The sequence below is a fragment of the Salmo salar genome, chromosome 01 (genome assembly GCF_965601325.2).
Source record: "Salmo salar chromosome 01, fSalSal1, whole genome shotgun sequence".
NCBI lineage: Eukaryota > Metazoa > Chordata > Actinopteri > Salmoniformes > Salmonidae > Salmo > Salmo salar.
The window spans coordinates 146,322,169-146,340,884 of NC_138291.1; the positions used below are offsets into that span (position 1 = coordinate 146,322,169).

Below are 18,716 nucleotides of genomic sequence, written 5' to 3' on the forward strand. Positions count from 1 at the left end.
CATCGGCAAGGACTAGGGAGTTTTTTCTGATAAAAAGGAACTGAATAGAGCTAAGCACAGGCAAAATCCTAGAGGAAACCTGGTTCGGTCTGCAGTCCAACAGACATACATTCACTTTTCAGCAGGACAATAACCTAAAATATACCTCCAACCTCCAAATATACACTGGAGTTGCTTACCAAGACAACATTGAATGTTCCTGAGTGGCTTAGTTACAGTTTTGACTTAAATCGGCTTGAAAATCTATGGCAAGACTTGAAAATGGCCAATGGTCAACAACCAACTTCACAGAGCTTGAAGACTTTTTACTCCAGAAGACTGCCAAAGGTAATTAACATGTGTGAATACTTATCTGAATGAGATATTTCTGTATTTTATTTTATAAAAACACTTTCACTTTGTCATTATGTGGTATTTTGTGTAAATGGGTGAGAAAATTAATACATTTTTATACATTTTGAATTCAGGCTGTGACACAACAAAATGTGGAATAATTTCTCAAGGCACTGTATGTACTCAGAGTGCCCCCCCTGTGGCGTGTCATTTATCTGGAGTCGACAGTGAAACTTCTACCGTAAGTACTTGACACTGATTGGTATGACAGGTGATGGTAATAGCAGAGGTGCATAAATATGGTAGACCCCATGCACTTACCACAAATTCCTCTTTTTGCTAAGTTCCGTTGCTCTTTTTTTGTATGTTCATTTGCATAGTATTCATGATCCCAATTTTAGCTTCAAAGTCGATTGTGCTGATTTATTGGCACACTGAACCATGTTGCGCACCGTAGTTTAAAAACTCAATGTATAGTGCTAAAACAATGACGCCATATCTGCCATCCTAATGCACGTTCACCATTGATAGCACAGGAAAAAGGCTGCTCCTCTACAGGGATTCCCTATGCATGGCAGTTTCCCAGGGTCTTCTGGGTCACTCTACCTGCAGGTAAGTCACACTTTATAAGCAACACACTGCTCTGTCATCATGGGTGACATCTTTTCCATGAATGGAACGATGGTCATTATGAATTAATGAATGTCATTCATTCATAATGCCACAGAATGTCCCTATATATTATCACTGGGTTACATCAATCTTTTACAATGGGTGGCAACATCAGTGGCTCATCAATAAGCCACACCGATTGTTGTTATTTGTTGTTCAGATCCAAATCTCCTGGATCCCATACTGCAGTATAGTTCTCATCTTCACCTTCTTCTCCACTTAAACCAGTCATTCAAGTCAGCAGCCTTCACCATCGGCGCACCCTCAACTGGCTGGTGCTGTTCGTCCACCTCATAGTGGTGAGCACATCAGCCTCTCTCTCATACCTTGTCACGTACACAAACAGGTATAACAGTGGTACTGTAAGTATTATGTGACAGGGAGTATCTAGATTGTAATTACACGGTAATTACATAGGTATTGGGACTCTTATTTGTTAAGTGGGACCGTGGCAGCTGATGTCATACACATGCATTCACAGTATGTTTTTACACAGGAAAAGTTGGACTACTACTGTTTGCTGTCTGGGGTGTTTGGGTGGTACAACATGTCTGAGACCAGGAACCTCACCACGATGGAGATATTATTTATTTCACCTTTATATAACCAGGTAGGCAAGTTGAGAACAAGTTCTCATTTACAATTGCGACCTAGCCAAGATAAAGCAAAGCAGTTCGACACATACAACAACACAGAGTTACACATGGAGTAAAACAAACATACAGTCAATAATACAGTAGAAAAATAAGTCTATATACAATGTGAGCAAATGAGGTGAGATAAGGGAGGTAAAGGCAAAAAAAGGCCATGATGGCGAAGTAAATACAATATAGCAAGTAAAACACTGGAATGGTAGATTTGCAGTGGAAGTGCCAAGTAGAAATAGAAATAATGGGGTGCAAAGGAGCAAAAATAAATAAATACAGTAGGGGAAGAGGTAGTTGTATAGATGGGCTAGATCACTGGCGAGATTCACAGGATGCATCCCAACAGGGGATCCTCAGGGGAGGGATAGACTTGACCTCATTAACCCCATCATATCAAGGCACGCACAACCATCAAACTCTTAACATTTGCCATCATCAATGACATTGTGTCTGACTTGTACATCGTTGTGTCCTTCCTGTTAAAACTCCTCTGTAAAGATTTGCCCCACACCCAAGCCATTTCCAGTCTAATGACACCTTAATGGCAAATCAATAACTTTGACCTTTGGGATGGTGAGTACAGTGTGATAAAACTGTTAATTCTCTGGGTCCTCTTTAAGAAATGTGTTTAGTATTGTGATCAGGCCCAGGTCTCTGTGGTTATCAGGCTCTGGCCCCAGGCAAACAGGCGCTAATCAGGGAGGGAGAGGTTTTACCTCTGACACTCCTAAAGTCAGCATACTGTATGTGGTTTACTGATGAACAAGTTACATCCCTTAGGGAATGATTCAATCAGCTCGCCTTGAGTTTCTTATTAGTGAGTCTAGGCTGCCATACACAGTTTAATTGTTTGATTTATTGCACTCATTCTGAGATAGTATTTTTTTCCATTACTGTGGTGTTTAGGATTATTATCAGAATTATTCAATGTGTTCTCTCTCTCACCTGTAATCGGGAGTAAGTGTTATAGATATACAGGTAACTGCAAACATGAAGGAAACACTTGAGTAAATGAGGGATACAAAGTGTATTGAAAGCAGGTGCTTACACACAGGTGTAGTTCCTGAGTTAATTAAGCAATTAAAATCCCATCATGCTTAGGGTCATGTATAAAAATGCCAGTTGCCCATTATTTTGGGTACCACGGCTAGAAGAGATCTCAGTGACTTTGAAAGACGGGTCTCAAAGGAACATATGGGGGTGTTTGTGTGTGTGCGCGTGCGTGTGTCAGCCACCCACCCATCAGAAATCTCAACTCAATTGAGCACTTATGGGAGATTCTGGAGCTGCGCCTGAGAAGGGGTTTTCCACCACCATCAACAAAACACCAAATTATGGAATTTATCGTGGGAGAAGGGGGTCTCACCCCTCCAATAAAGTTTCAGACACTTGTAGAATCTATGCCAAGGCCCATTGAATCTATTCTGGAGGCTCGTGCTGGCCAACGAACTATTAAGACACGATGTTGGTGTTTCATTTATTTGGGCAGTTACCTGTATGTGGCCTAATGTAAAACGAATTGTTGTTTTCTTTAGTACTTCATTGTGAAAATCTTCACTCATATCGCAGAAGTGATATCAGCAAACTCAAGCCATACGCACGTTCCTCTCTGCGTGTGTGTGACTGATTACATTATCTTGGTATTTTAAGCCAGTTTCCAGTCCGCTGTGAGTTTGACCAATTCATAGACAAGATAGGATGCAGTAGGTCCCAGAGTCCCCGCACCCACTTTTAACTACCGAACCACGAAGCTTAAAGCAAGGGAGGGGCTGTTTACTGACGTGTAGTGAACCCCTTTACGCACAGATCTGCGTATTTTGGAGCATTAAAAGCCTCTCCAGTTAGTAAGCTTCTAGTGAGATGACAGCTAGGACTTCGGCTACCCATGTCAGATCTCACTATCCCCCTATCTAGAGAGGCTGTTACAGCGACGACTATGGAGTATCCGACTCGGATTGTGACAGATCAACCTACTAAATCTGATAGAGACCCGAGCATTTCACCAGATGTGCCCTTGGTGAAGAACATGGAATATCAGCACAAGTGAGTTATTATTTGATGTAGCATAATATTTATTACATCCATAAAGATATGACATGTGTAGCTCAGTATTGGGCCCAATCCTACACTAGTGCTTACAAAACTGGTAATGCTGTAGTATAAATGTGACACAAACTGTAGACTGTAGAGGCCAGTCCAGGAATGGTTATATCATACAGGTTTGCATAAGGTCATAGGGCATGTCCTGTGTCATATACACTAATTGGCTCAACTTATTTTTTTTTCTTCATTTTTCAAATACTTGGAGAAAATGTGCTTTCTGTTTTTTACATGAGCATTTTATAACTTTGTGAAAATTTTGGAAAATGTAGCCTATACGCTTTGTTACTGTGATCCAACACCCTTGCTGTATCAGGTTCTGACAATGCACAGAGAGATTTTTGTTATTTAACTAGGCAAGTCAGTTAAGAACAAATTCTTATTTACAATGACGGCCTAGGAACAGTGGGTTAACTGCCTTGTTCAGGGGCAGTTGCCAGCTCGGGGATTCGATCTAGCAACCTTTCAGTTACTGGCCCAACACCCTAACCACTAGGCTACCTGCCACCCCAGATATCTGTCAGACAGATTCACATTACCTGTTCTGATTGGTGGATGGGAGTGGAGATTAGGAATGGCATGTGAGATCAGGGACGCCTTCTCTTTCACACCTCGATTGTAAGAGTCACTCATTTCTGTTCTTCCTCCACATGATAGGCTAGTTGTTTGGCTGTGCTCTAAAAGAGAAGAGCGTCTTAGGTCTTTTCTAGCCTTGATACAAGTTCTCAGTCACCCAGGTGTAAACCACACTTGGGGGGACACTTCAATATCCCCTTACACCAGTGTTAGGTATATTATTTAACCAATTACTGTCAGTGTACACTATTCATGCTTCAAACCAGATATACTCCATCAGTAGCCTTGTTCATACCTCCCAGGCACCCACTGTCTCAGGGTGACTGTTGTCTCAGGGTGACTGTTGTCTCAGGGTGACTGTTGTCTCAGGGTGACTGTTGTCTCAGGGTGACTGTTGTTGTTCGCTCAAGTGAGGCTTCCTCAGCAACACGCTTCCAGAACAAGAGCTGTCAGGTGAATTATTAACAGCAACCCCATATGTTTGAACTGGCTGCTATTGGCAGGAGCTGGGGACAGACAGACAGATAGACGGGGTGAGGTGTAGGCCACTGTGACAGGAGGGAGATGGGTTTCTCTCCCCGGGTGTCACTGATAGAGGCTCCATGTCACCTGGTGACACAGGAACCCCCTCTGAGGTTACCTTGTGAATGACTGAACTGATCAGAGTCCTGATTTGATATATACGAAAGCAATCTCTCTTTAACTAGTTTGGTATTTCTTCTGAATACAGCAATCTATTTTCAGAAGTTGCCCATTCTGTCTTTTCATTGTGGTTTCCAAGTCGTTGTTCCATTCTTGATTGAACAAAAATATTTTTGTTCTAACATATGGATTTAGTTATTACATAGGCTATCCGTTACTGAAATATAAACCTGTTACTGATGATTAGGTGGAGTTCTGTGTGGTAGAGGCTAGAGAGAACTGACCACAATTTCTGCTGCGGCACCATCGACTGCAAAGTTTGATCACACGCAGAGTGTGCTCAATGAGTTGAATCAGGATACATTAATCACGGTACGTGACTGTCATTAAAAAATAAGCAGTGCCAAGTCTCGGAAATCCTTGCCAATACCACTGCAGCCTCCTAAAAAAACCATCACCTTAAATGGGTTTCCTCTAGAGTCTAGATGGACGTGGCTGTCCATGTTGGCAGGGTTGAAGACATATGTTAATGAACTGATAAGAGTAGGACTGTGATGATGTGATGTAGTGCAGTAGGATATAGAGCCCGATACGGCACTACGAGCTGAATGTGCAGCATAAGATATTCTTTAATGGTTGGTTCCCAAGAATATAGTTGGTGAGGCATATCCCAATGTGACCAGCATTGGGCTCAAGTTGATTGATTTCCATGGGCTTGAAGCAAGTTGAGTCAATTTGTCAAAATGAGTTCTACTCTTGAATGTTTCAGCCACTGGTCTTAGACAATAGGTCAGATTTGGAGCCACATTCAAGCCATGCCATTAAATACTCTTGTACAGCTGATTGGATATTCTGAAAAGCTTTGACATGCCCATATGAGATCTGCTTCTCCTCAACTGGCCCCTGTTTGTCTCCCAGATAATCACTTCGGAAACTCCAACTGTCCTGTTTTCCTTTGATTACAGGGTGTTTGTCAATAGGAGTGTACCATTGGAGAACATCAAATGCTATGGCTTTGACATGGACTACACTCTGGCAGGTAAGTTCATCTATACTGAACAAAAATATTACATGTTTCATAAGCTGAAATAAAAGATCCCAGAAATGTTTTATACGCACCAAATGCTTATTTCTCTCCAATGCACAAATTTCTTTAAATCCCTGTTAGTGAGCATTTCTCTTTTACCAAGATAATCCATCCACCTGACATGTGTGGCATATCAAGAACCTGATTAAACAGCATGATCATTACACAGGTGCACCTTGTGCTGGGGAAAATAAGGCCACTCTAAAATGTGCAGTTTTGTCACACAACACAATGCCACAGATGTCTCAAGTTTTGAGGGAGGGTGCAATTGGCATGCTGACTGCAGAAATGTCCACCAGAGCTGTTGCCAGAGAATTGAATGTTAATTCCTCTACCATACGCCGCCAACAACATTGTTTTAGAGAATTTGGCAGTACATCCAACCGGTCTCACAACCTCAGACCATGTGTATAGCGTCGTGTGAGCAAGCGGTTTGCTGATGTCAATGTTGTGAACAGAATCCCAGTGGTGGGGTTATGGTACGGGCAGGCATAAGCTACGGACAGCAAACACAATTGCATTTTATCGATGGAAATTTGATATCGATCCAGATGTGTACGACAGCGTGTTTCAGTTCCCGCCAATTTCCAGCAACTTCGCACAGCCGTTGAAGAGGAGTGGAACAACATTCCACAGGCCACAATCAACAGCCTGATCAACTCTATGCCAAGGTGTGTCCCATTGCATGACGTGAATGGTAGTCCCACCAGATACTGACTGGTTTTCTGATCCACGCCCCTACTTGTTTTTAAGGTATCTGTGACCAACAGATGCATATCTGTCATCTGAAATCCATAGATTAGGGCCTAATGAATTTATTTCAATAGACTGATTTCCTCGTATGAACTGTAACTCAGTAAAATCTTTCAAATTATTACATGTTTTGTTTATATTTTTGTTCAGTATAGTAGCCCAGTAGACCTACTCCAACAAAGAGAAAATGTGATTGTACTGGTAAAGGGCCAAAAAAGGCAGGCTTTTGGAGAAAATCTGAAGACCTATGTCTCATAGATTTCAGGTGTATAATCAGGGGGTATATTATAAAGCAGGATTAATGAGTTAGCCCACTAACTTTGGTAAACAACCAGAAATAACTAGATTTCCTGATTCATTAAGAAAGATCAACTTAAATTTGTTTTTGTTTGTTAGACTATGCCCGTTTCAAGCTTATCCTTAAAAAAAAAAAGTTATTTCAAAATATTTAGGCATGTTAGCTTGATACTTTATAGTATACCGCTCAGAGCTATATTGAACAGTATATGAGGATAGCAACATTGTTACATTTTCACTGATGAATACTGATTGTTCATGTGTCCTGTGTGTGTAGAGTACAAGTCTCCTGACTATGAGGATCTGGGCTTTGAGCTGCTCAGAGACAGGCTGGTGTCTATAGGCTATCCCATGAGCTACTGCATTACACCTACGACCCTACCTTCCCCACACGGTGAGTTCTCTCTTCCTGTTGATCCCACACACATTTGCATACTGTTTATTTTTACATGGTCAGTTTGGTAATACATAACATGACCCTTTACTCACAAATATATATATATTTTTAACTTCTGTTCTACATGAAATAGAGCTCCTTAGCATTGTGTTGATGCAAAGCTTGGTTAGTTAGGATGGGGCTCTTCATGGGAGTCTACTTATGAAATGACCCCTAACCATTATTTTTCAAGTCATTTGTTGCTCTGTGCATTCTATTTCCTGTATCCTTGCCCCAGGGGGACACTATGCTGGAGAAACAGCTGACATTTTATCACTTCATCAGCAGATAGACCTCCTGCAGAGATAGTTTCCCCAAAGGCCTGGTAACAGTAGAATAACAAGATTGGTCAAAATAGAGCAGAAATAAAAAGTAACCTACTGATACTATCAAGAGCAGCCACAAATCTAAAAGATATCATCATCTATCCCTCTCCCATCCATTCCTCTCTCTGCTTATCTCTGCATAACCATATCCACCCCTGGCTCTCTCTTCCTCCTTTTCATCCCAATCTCTCCTCCCTCCTTAGCGGCCTGGTGTTTGACACAATGTATGGTAACTTGCTGAAGGTGGACTCCAATGGAAACATTCTGCTGTGCAGTCATGGTTTCACCTTTCTAAAAAGGTGAGTGATACATCACAGGAAATGCAATAGTTTGTGTGTGTGTGCGCATGTGGACGTGTTTCATTATACATGAATAGTAAACAAACAAAAATTTGACCAACTGGGGACATTGTATTAGTCCCCACAAGGTCAAATGCTATTTCTAGAGGGTTTAGGGTTAGAATTTGTTTTAGGGTTAAGGTTAGGAGCTAGGGTTAGTTTTAGGGTTAGGAGCTAGAGTTAGGTTTAAGGTTAGGTTTTCAGGTAAGGGTTAGGTTAGGTTAGGGAAAATAGGATTTTGAATGGGACTGAATTGTGTGACCCCCACAAAGTTAGTTATACAAGTGTGTGTGTGTGTGTGTGTGTGTGCGTGTGTGCGCGTGCGTGCGTGCGTATACGGTTTGTAATTCTGTAACAGGATGTCCTTGGGTCAACACTGTCACTGAGGGCACATCTGCACAACCACTTTGCAAAGTCATCTAAGCAGGGGAACAGGGGAATGACACACACACCCGCATGCGCACACACACACAGCAAAACGGCATGTCTACTCAGTGGGTCATCAGGGTGAAACATCAAAAGAGCATGGTCACAGAAAACCACAAGTTCAACATGTGACTATTTTCATGTCTCATTTAAAATACCATGTTTTCTGAAAGACCAATATATTATACACATCTTATCAAACTGAATCCACAGAATTTTGTGATTCTCCGCTGGTTGTTACATTTCATAGAAGAAGCAGAATACACTACCTGTGTGTAGGCTATACATTGCAGCTGTATGAAGGAGTTGTTTTTATCTTGTTGAGGGTACAGGAGATGGACTGACTGAGAAACTAGGCTATGAGATGACAGGGGGATGGGCTGTGGGTTGCCCTGCTCTACCAGAGAACGGAGGATGTTGGAGACCAAGGGAGCCTGATCCTGACCTTGGTCAGATCCAACTGTGAGCATCTGTCTCAGTAGGCCTACATACTGCCGTTATATTCAGCTTACAACATAAAACAGCCCCCGTGTTCCTGGTTGTTTCACAGAGGACTGAGAAATGAACGCAAAATATCCCCTGAAACTTGCTAACAGCTAACATGATACTCCACAAGGTGTGCAGGAATGTTAAACGTTTTTTCTAAACATTAGTTGGATGCAGATATGCAGATAACCAGCTCACAAATATTAAAAAGTATATTTATATCCACCACCTGGTGCCGTGGGATTTGCGAATGAATGTCTGTATGTGTTTACATGTGTGTTATTGCATGATTACGTGAGTTCCTTATGAGTTAATCTTTGGGTTATTGTGAGTTGTATGTAGGACTATGTGTATTTAGTTTTTTTTTTTTATCATGAAAGATGAAAGACTATATTAATTATACTTTAGCTGGACATGTACATAGAGGGCCTGTGCCCATCTTCCAATCATATATCAGGATTTAGATGTCTTTGGGATCCCCTACCAGCAGCGGAGCCATCAAGAGGCTCTGGTTCCAGTTCAAATCCACTCAATCGCCACTGTATCCTTGCCTCATACTCTTACAGTGAGGCAGACTACAGTGTTGCTTCAGTGGAGAAGGCCAGTGGATGTTTCTCCAGCTCTAGCTGAACGTCATAGTCAAGAGACTCCAAAAAGAGAGGTCTTGTGACGTTGATAGTGCTGGTGGGATACGTGCATTCTGTCTGTTATCTTGTTATCTTCTGGCTCAGTGGGTTCTCTCTGAATGACTCATCATCCAGAAATGCTCCAATAGTAGCTGTTTGGTGTTATTGGGGAGGTTGTCAGACCAGCTTACTTAATGAGGTTCTACTCACAGTATGCATGTTTTTATCATGTTACACGTATGCACCTGTGGCTACTCCTTAATTTGCTAGTTGTACACATACGTTCCTACTCTACAGGGACAAGATCCAAGACTACTACCCCAACAACTTCATTCAGAGAGGCAACACTGACCGCTTCTATATCCTCAATACTCTCTTCAACCTTTCAGGTAGCAACAACAGTGTTATTTTGTGTAGTTCTGTACAATCATGCTGCAGATAAAGTAAAGTAGAGTTACTTTGTAACGGCCCTCCTGCTCCTCCCACAGAGACCTATCTGGACGGCTGCCTTGTGGACCTCTTCACCAGATGCAGCAGATACGAAAAGTGAGTGGACTCTTTTATCCTCCTCCCTCTTCTCGTTGCCGACTCTTTTTCTCTACAGCTGTGAGAATAGTAAATCATAAAACATGAGTGAATAATGTGACTGTAGTTTCTGTACTTTTTTTTCCTTCTTTTTTTTTAGCTGCCAGAAAGGCTTCAAACATGGTGACTTGTTCATGTCCTTCAGAAGCATGTTCCAGGATGTTCGAGATGCAATGGACTATGTTCATGATACGGTCAGCATTATACAGTACATACACCACCCCATCCCGACACACATACTCACACATTATGAAACGTTACTGTCTGTGCCTTTGTGTAAAGACTGACTCTCTCCATTTTGTCATGTAGGGCAGTCTGAAGGAAAGCACTCTGAGGAATCTGGATAAATACGTCATCAGAGACGTGAGTGAAAATAACTTTGAACCTCCCTTAATTGCTGTTCCATATTGGATACCTTTTTTGGATACAGTATTTTGACCAAGTGCTTTGGACATCATTTATGAGATGATACCTCAATGAATTAGTGACGTTCAACAAAGTCTCTGAGATGACCTAAACTTTCTCTATCCAGAGGAATTGACCCTCTCCTTTTCTCTTCTTCTCGATAGCTAAACTTGCCTGTTCTCCTGACTCGTATTAAGGAGGTGGCCAAAGTGTTCCTGGCGACCAACAGTGACTACAACTACACGGAGGTCAGTTGTTAATCAAATCAAAAAATGCTTGTGCTTCTAGTTCCGACCATGCAGTAATATCTAACAAGTAATATAACCTAACAATTCCACAACAACTACCTAATACACACAAGTGTAAAGGAATGAATACGAATATGGTACATGGTACATGATGGTACATGATGGTACATGATTCTATACATTCTATACAATACATGATGTCCATTCTATTCAATACATTCTATTCTATTCACTTTTATACTAAGGATGTGTCTTTGTTCTTTTCCCTAGGCTATCATGAAATACTTGCTTGAAACTCCACCAGGTGCCAAGGTTAGTTTAGGTGTCTCCAGTTTCAAATTAAGGAAAAGGGTTTTGGGGAAAAAAATACCATTCATTCTAATGAGCAATTCAACATTTTTTTTCTTAAGTACCCAAAGAAACCGTGGCGCGCCTTCTTTGACCTTGTCGTCGTGGATACCAGGAAGCCACTGTTCTTTGCCGAGGGAACTGTGCTGAGACAAGTGGACACGGTAAGAACCTTTCACTCATCATCACATGGTGTGTATAGAAAATATCCTTTAACACACCTCGCAATTAGATTAATGTTCTAATCCAGAGCCATATATTTAGAGTTATGCCAATTTTTAGAATTGTGTATATTGTTCTAATTCTATACATTCAGTTATATAGCATTGTGGCTGCCAAAGAATGTTGAATGTCATGTACAGTGCCTTCAGAAGTATTCACACCCCTTGAATTTTCCACATTTTGTTGTGTTACAAAGTGGGATTAAAATGGATTTAATTGTAAAAAAAAGTTTTATAATAATAATCTACACAAAATACTCTGTCAAAGTGTTCAACCCCCTGAGTCAATACATGTTAGAATCACCTTTGGCAGTGATTACAGCTGTGAGTCTTTCTGGGTAATTCTTTAAGAGATTTCCACACCTGGATTGTGCAACACATTTATTATTTTGAAAAGTCTTCCAGCTCTGTGAAATTGGTTGTTAATCATTGCTAGACAGCCATTGCTAGACAGGTCTTTCCATTGATTTCAAGTAGATTTAAGTCAAAACTGTAACTTGGCCACTCAGGAACATTCACTGTCTTCTTGGTAAGCAACTACAGTATAGATTTGGCCTTGTGTTTTAGGTTACTGTCCTGCTGGTAGAAACCAGATTGAACCAGGTTTTCATCTAGGATTTTGCCTATGCTTAGCTCCATTCTGTTTATTTTTTTATCCCGAAAAACTCCCCAGCCCTTAACGATTACAAGCATACCCATAACATGATGCAGCCACCACTATACTTGGTTTGCCCCAAACATAACCCTTTGTAATCAGGACATGTTTTGCAGTTTTGCTTTAGTGCCTTGTCCCCCAACAGGATGCATGTTTTGGAATATTTTTATTCTGTACAGGCTTCCTTCTTTTCACTCTGTACCTATCACAGCCATTAAACTCTTTAACGGTTTTAAAGTCACCATTGGTTTCCTTCCTCTCTGGCCACTGAGTTAGGAAGGACGCCTGTATTTTTGTAGTAACTGGGTGTCTTGATACACCATCCAAAGTGTAATTAATAACTTTACCATGCTCGAAGGGATATTCAATGTATTATTTTTTAAATTTTTACCCTTCTACCAATAGTTGCCTTTCTTTGCAAGGCATTAGAAAACCTCCCTGGTCTTTGTGGTTGAATCTGTGTTTTAAATTCAATGCTCGTCTGAGGGACCTTACAGATAATTGTATGTGTGGGGTATAGAGATGAGGTAGTCATTGAAAAAACATGTTAAACACTATTATTGCACACAGAGTCCATGTTACAAGTTTACTCCTGAACGTATTTAGGCTTGCCATAACAAAGGGGTTGAATACTTATTGACTCAAGACAATTCAGTTTTAATTTTGTATTAATTTGTAAAACTTTCTAAAAACATAATTCCACTTTGGCATTATGGGGTATTGTGTGTAGTGGGGGGAAAAACAATTTTAAATTCAGGTTGTAACACAACAACATTTGGAAAAAGTCAAGGGTGTGTATACTTTCTGAAGGCACTGTAAATGCGTCATAATGCAGAAACCACATTGGCCCAACTCTCTAAATACATGGCTTTGTTCATATCTATCCAACATAGAACACAGGGAAGCTCCGTATTGGAACATACACTGGAGACCTCCAGCATGGAACTGTCTACTCTGGCGGTAAGAATGAAAATGTTAATCCCAGCTAGCACATAACAATATGTTTCTTAGAGCTTGGTGAGAGCATGGTTTTCCTATGGTTATTTTCCATACAACCTTCCCACAACTTTCTGGGAATGGTGCAGGATAGTTTACATTTACATTTAAGTCGTTTAGCAGACGCTCTTATGCAGAGCGACTTACAAATTGGTGCATTCACCTTATGATATCCAGTGGAACAACCACTTTACAATAGTGCATCTAAATCTTTTAAGGGGGGGGGGTGGGTTAGAAGGATTACTTTATCCTATCCTAGGTATTCCTTAAAGAGGTGGGGTTTCAGGTGTCTCCGGAAGGTGGTGATTGACTCCGCTGTCCTGGCGTCGTGAGGGAGCTTGTTCCACCATTGGGGTGTCAGAGCAGCGAACAGTTTTGACTGGGCTGAGCGGGAACTGTGCTTCCTCAGAGGTAGGGGGGCCAGCAGGCCAGAGGTGGATGAACGCAGTGCCCTTGTTTGGGTGTAGGGCCTGATCAGAGCCTGAAGGTACGGAGGTGCCGTTCCCTTCACAGCTCCGTAGGCAAGCACCATGGTCTTGTAGCGGATGCGAGCTTCAACTGGAAGCCAGTGGAGAGTTCATTGGCTTTGGAACATTCTCAGCACATTTAAGGAACTTGACAAAAAACATGATATTCTTGGTATTTCATTACTTTAACAGAATGTTTCCTAAAAGTTAAAACATGGTTACATGTCATTTACATTTTGGTAATGTTCTAGGAACATTCTCCAACTAGTTTGACATTGTGAATGTTCTCAAATAGTTACTAGAACGTTAAGAAACAACGTTCTTCTGTGGAAATCTCAGTACTTCAGCATAACATTTCCTACAGGTTTTCTCATGGTTCTATTTAAAGTCATGTTCTCAAATTGTTCTGAGAATGTTAAGAAAACTTTCCATAAAAAACACAAGAAAACTTTAATAACGTACAGAGAACCGTTCTAAGAATTTATTAAAAAACATATACATTCTGTTTTCAGCATCAACAAAACTCTATCTTAAGTGTGCTCAAGTGTGTTGGCCGCGCACACTAATTGGCTTAATGAGTGTTTATTTTCTTTTGAAATGGGGTCTGTTTGAGTAGACTAAAATGACCAGCTTTGTATGAGTAAAAAAAAAACATGGCATGCTAGTTCAATCCTGGTGGCACAGTGAACTAATTCCATGGATAGAGAACAAAAGATCATAGGTTCGAATCTGACTGGCACCGTGCCACAATTAAAAAGAAATGTGTTTGCATGATTAATGCCTATCTGTGCTGGTGTTCAAAACAGTTAACCAAAACTAAGCTATCAGTCTTATTGAAACATGTTCTCAGAACGTTATTTAATTATCTTCATATAACCTATAATTTCTATTTTCAGAACATTACTAAAACCTCCCAGGAAAACTTTCAGGGAACCATAGTAAAACGTTCTCAGAACTTCCCTGCAACCTAAACATGTATGTTTCCAGAACAGGCAAAGTTTTCACTTCCGTTCTCAGAATTTTACCAGTCAGGAAACATATGGCTTCATTCCCAGAACCAATAAGAAAACAAAAATGTACATTTCCCCAACTTCCAAGCAACCAAGCTGGGATATTATCATCAAAAAAGGTAACATTCTAAGAAGAGGGACAGAGGAAATGGGAAGATAAGATAAAGGGATTAAGATGGTATTAAATTGAGAGAGGAATAGTGAGTTTCACCCATCTTGGTTTCAGTGGGAGTCATATCAGTGGGTGTCACATCTCCTCAACTTTCCATCCTCTTGTATCTGTCTCTCCTCCCTGCAGGCTCCTCAGACATTGTATGTGACCTGCTGGACGTGAAGGGGAAGGACATTCTCTATGTGGGTGACCACATCTTTGGGGACATCCTGAAGTCTAAGAAGAGGCAAGGTTGGAAGACCTTCCTGGTGGTGCCTGAGCTGGCCAGAGAGCTGCAGGTGTGGACAGAGAAGAACCGTGAGTACAAACATGGTCAACCTCCTCTTCATGACCTCACAGTGACCCTAAAACGGACCTATCATATACCACATAACGTGGCCACTTTACATACCTTAGGTAATGTAATCTTGGACACCATTTTGATAAGTGTCTCTTTTTCCACAAGATCTCTTTGAAGAGCTGAAGCATCTTGATATATTTTTAGCTGAGTTGTACAAGTGAGTGGGCTTTTCCTTTGTTCTATGAGTGACACTCGCCTATTATTGCACTTGACAGAGCTGTGCATGATGTTGTCAATCTGACTGGCCTCTCTCCTTAGGCATCTGGACAGTAGCTGTAGAGAGTGCCCAGACATCACTGCCATTCAGACCAGGATGAAGGTAAACCATGCCCACTGACACATAATCCCTCTCTGAGAAATGTTCTAATACAGTGGTTCCCAACTCCAGTTCTCGAGTACACCCACCAGCACACATTTTTGTTGTAGCCTCTGACAAAAAAAAACCTGATTCAATAATAGTATTTACTGTGGTGTTTTTGCAGACCTCACTGTAGTATTTACTATAGTGTTTTTGTTTTATTATCTTGAACATAGAAGTGGAGGCTTTCTCCTTGAGGGCATCAATACTTGAGAAATAAGGTATATAACTAAAGTATACTTAAGTAATAAAGTATGAGAGGGGTGTTGTATATGGCCAATATACCACACCCCACCGTACCTTATTGCTTATTAAGTATACTATAGTTTACTACAGAATTATATAGTAAGTACTGTAGTATTTTATAGTTAACTGTACTATTTTTTAATGTGGGGTACGTTGCCTTGTGTTTTACAGGTGGTGACCTATAGGATGGATCTGTCCTATGGGCAGATGGGCAGCCTGCTGCGGAGTGGCTCCAGACAGACTCTGTTTGCCAGCCAGCTCATGCGTTACGCTGACCTGTACTCTTCCACCTGCATCAACCTGCTCCACTACCCCTTCAGTTACCTGTTCAGAGCCCCGCCCGTCCTGGTGAGTCCCACCTCAGATATCCCTGTGATAATAACAAGGACATGCATCTCTTCTTGCATAAAATCTCTTGCTGAAATTACCATGAAAAAAAACCATTTCTTCCTGATGTTGTCCAGATGCCCCATGAATCCTCGGTGGATAATCACCCCCTTGACTTCCCGTCACCTGAGTTCTCTGTTCTGGATCAAATCCAGAAGATAGCTGAAGCCAAGGTTGGACACTCATACCTACACAGCTATCTGTTATTTACAAATGTTGCATTTTCCGTTTAAATAAACACTGTATTTATCTGTTAAAATAGACAGTCTTGCTTTAAGTCCTGAAAAAGTATATCTTTGTAGTCCATATTGATTTAAAAATATAACCTTTATTTTCTTACAGAGGGCAAGTGAGGATAACACAGTGGAACTGAAAGACACGTGAGGATGTATTTGACAAAACAATTATTCCGTTTTGACATGACTGTTCCTCCAGATCAAGAAAAAAAGGTGTTTGTGTGTTTTTTGGACTGGCAATTTTTTTAAGACACAATATAAGACATATATAGCGCCACCTCCTGGAAGACAATTTCATAACTCGTTTTTCATCAATCACCCCTGCATTTTCCCCATGTGATCAGTTTGCCAAGGGTTAGGGAAAAGACCATTTGGATAGACACTGATTCTAGGTTAATGTATATAAGTGAATATTTGTCTTAATAATATATGTATTTTTTTGCTTATCTATTTAGCTACAGTACTTTTACACGTCATATATGCAATACTGATTTTGTTCCCTGTGCAAATGTATGTTAACTTCAATGAGCATGTAAACTAAAACATGTTCAGTGACCATTTATAAAATATCACTTGTTTGTGATGAATTATTACGCAGGTTGGCTCATTAGCCTATGTTCAATAAGGATGTCGCGAGCTCTTTGGTGGTGGATATGCTTGTTTGGTGAGTATTACTTGACCAAAGTTAGATGGATTTATGACAAGTATTACATACAGTATAACAAATATTTACTTTTTCTCTTGTTGGCTACTCTTCACAGCATACCCTATTTTATTTTTTAGAATCCTAACCTAGCCTATGGGGACCATGTAATTAGCTGTTTTGTCCCAAACATTCATAGATCAAATAAAAGTAAGGACTCCAAAACATGTATCCTTTCTACAACGGTGAAACAAAATGACAGCATTTTGACATTAATTTGAGTGTAACAAAGAAGGTTTTTGAGGTGTATGTACGCTCTCTGCCCATTGGATGGCATCAAATCGCTGTTCTGTGCAAAACGCTTGCAACTGTATGCAAACCTATGGGTGGGATGTCATTTTTATAATCGAAACTTGGAAGACTATACTGTAGGTTCATAATGTGTTTCTTCCACATTCAAAATAACAGGGATTTAAACCCCTTTACCATCGAAAGCATTGGTTTATTGTAATGTGAAGTGGATAATGTAACTGAATTAATCGAATAACACAAATATTGAATGTTCAAATAAGCTCAGTCATATTGAGGTGCAAGCGTGTGCTACTGGCCCAATGGATGTTTTTTTCGTTGCCTCTCGCCAGATCGTTGAAAATGTTAATAACATCCGATTACTGCATTTGCTGTCAAAATCATTTTCTTAAATATTTGATTTTAGTAACACAGATTCATAGGCAGAATTTAAGCACGTAAAGCTAAGTCATTTGCTCGTATATCCTAATCTTCCAAGTTTTCAGCAGTTTTAAATTATTTATTTAATCAACCTTCAAATGATACAAGAAATATAGGCTTAGTTATATTTACTACATCTCATAAATGTAGAAACCTAGGCCTAATTGGTATTTTCCGGTTGAAAACATATGGCATATTCTTCCTATTTTCACTGCTAAAGGTGGCCCCACAGATTGAAGCTGGGTCACGTTTGGGAACACGGGTGCGTCATGTGTATCCACTTTGCCCTTGTTCCTCATTCTTCACGAGCCCTTTCTATACAATGGCCAATCATTGCAGTTAGCCGTGACTACAGCTACACAAGATTTAATTGCATATCATTGCTTTTCAAGACAAAAACACGACAAAACTGTTCAAGGCAATGTGGCCTTTACATAGCCTACAATTTCCCAAATAGATCTATAAATAAATGAAATACAAATGATTCTATAACTATACAATGAAGACCAATTTCAATGATGAATCAAAATATTTCAATGTACAGTATTAGCATTTCATTATTGAGACTCAATCTAGATAAAGACAAAATAAAGTCAGGTATCTAAAGAAAATTAATACAACTATGGCAACAGTTCATTTTAACCTAATGATTAAATGTTTGCAGTTTTCTTTTTGATCTTATTTCTCTCAAATAAACATATAGCTACCTCATTTATTCTAACAGCAGACCAACACAAAACCCAGATTAAAACCATAGCTTTTATTCACAGCACATGTACTCACTCAAAAGCATACATTTTAACATTATGAAAATGTTTTTGGGAATCAATTAAAAAAACGGTATTTTGTTTTTGGTGAAACAATTGGGAGAACTTTGTGTCTCAGACAGCCTTGTGAGACCTCTGTATGACTAGCTAATTAACTC

The 18,716-nt window shown here is 40.2% G+C and overlaps 1 protein-coding gene across 1 annotated transcript; it reads left to right on the forward strand.

Annotated features, from left to right (window-relative positions):
• The first annotated feature begins 3,392 nt into the window (after nt 1–3,392).
• Nucleotides 3,393–17,738, forward strand: nt5c2l1 (5'-nucleotidase, cytosolic II, like 1). The gene is given in 19 exon segments (XM_045690323.2): nt 3,393–3,695; nt 5,936–6,009; nt 7,385–7,453; nt 7,456–7,501; nt 8,073–8,168; nt 10,043–10,134; nt 10,234–10,291; nt 10,431–10,524; nt 10,640–10,693; nt 10,900–10,983; nt 11,254–11,295; nt 11,394–11,495; nt 13,101–13,167; nt 14,979–15,149; nt 15,298–15,349; nt 15,451–15,511; nt 15,968–16,144; nt 16,261–16,356; nt 16,526–17,738. Coding segments are annotated over 19 exon segments (1,635 nt in total). The 5' UTR covers nt 3,393–3,537; the 3' UTR covers nt 16,568–17,738.
• The last annotated feature ends 978 nt before the right edge of the window (nt 17,739–18,716 follow it).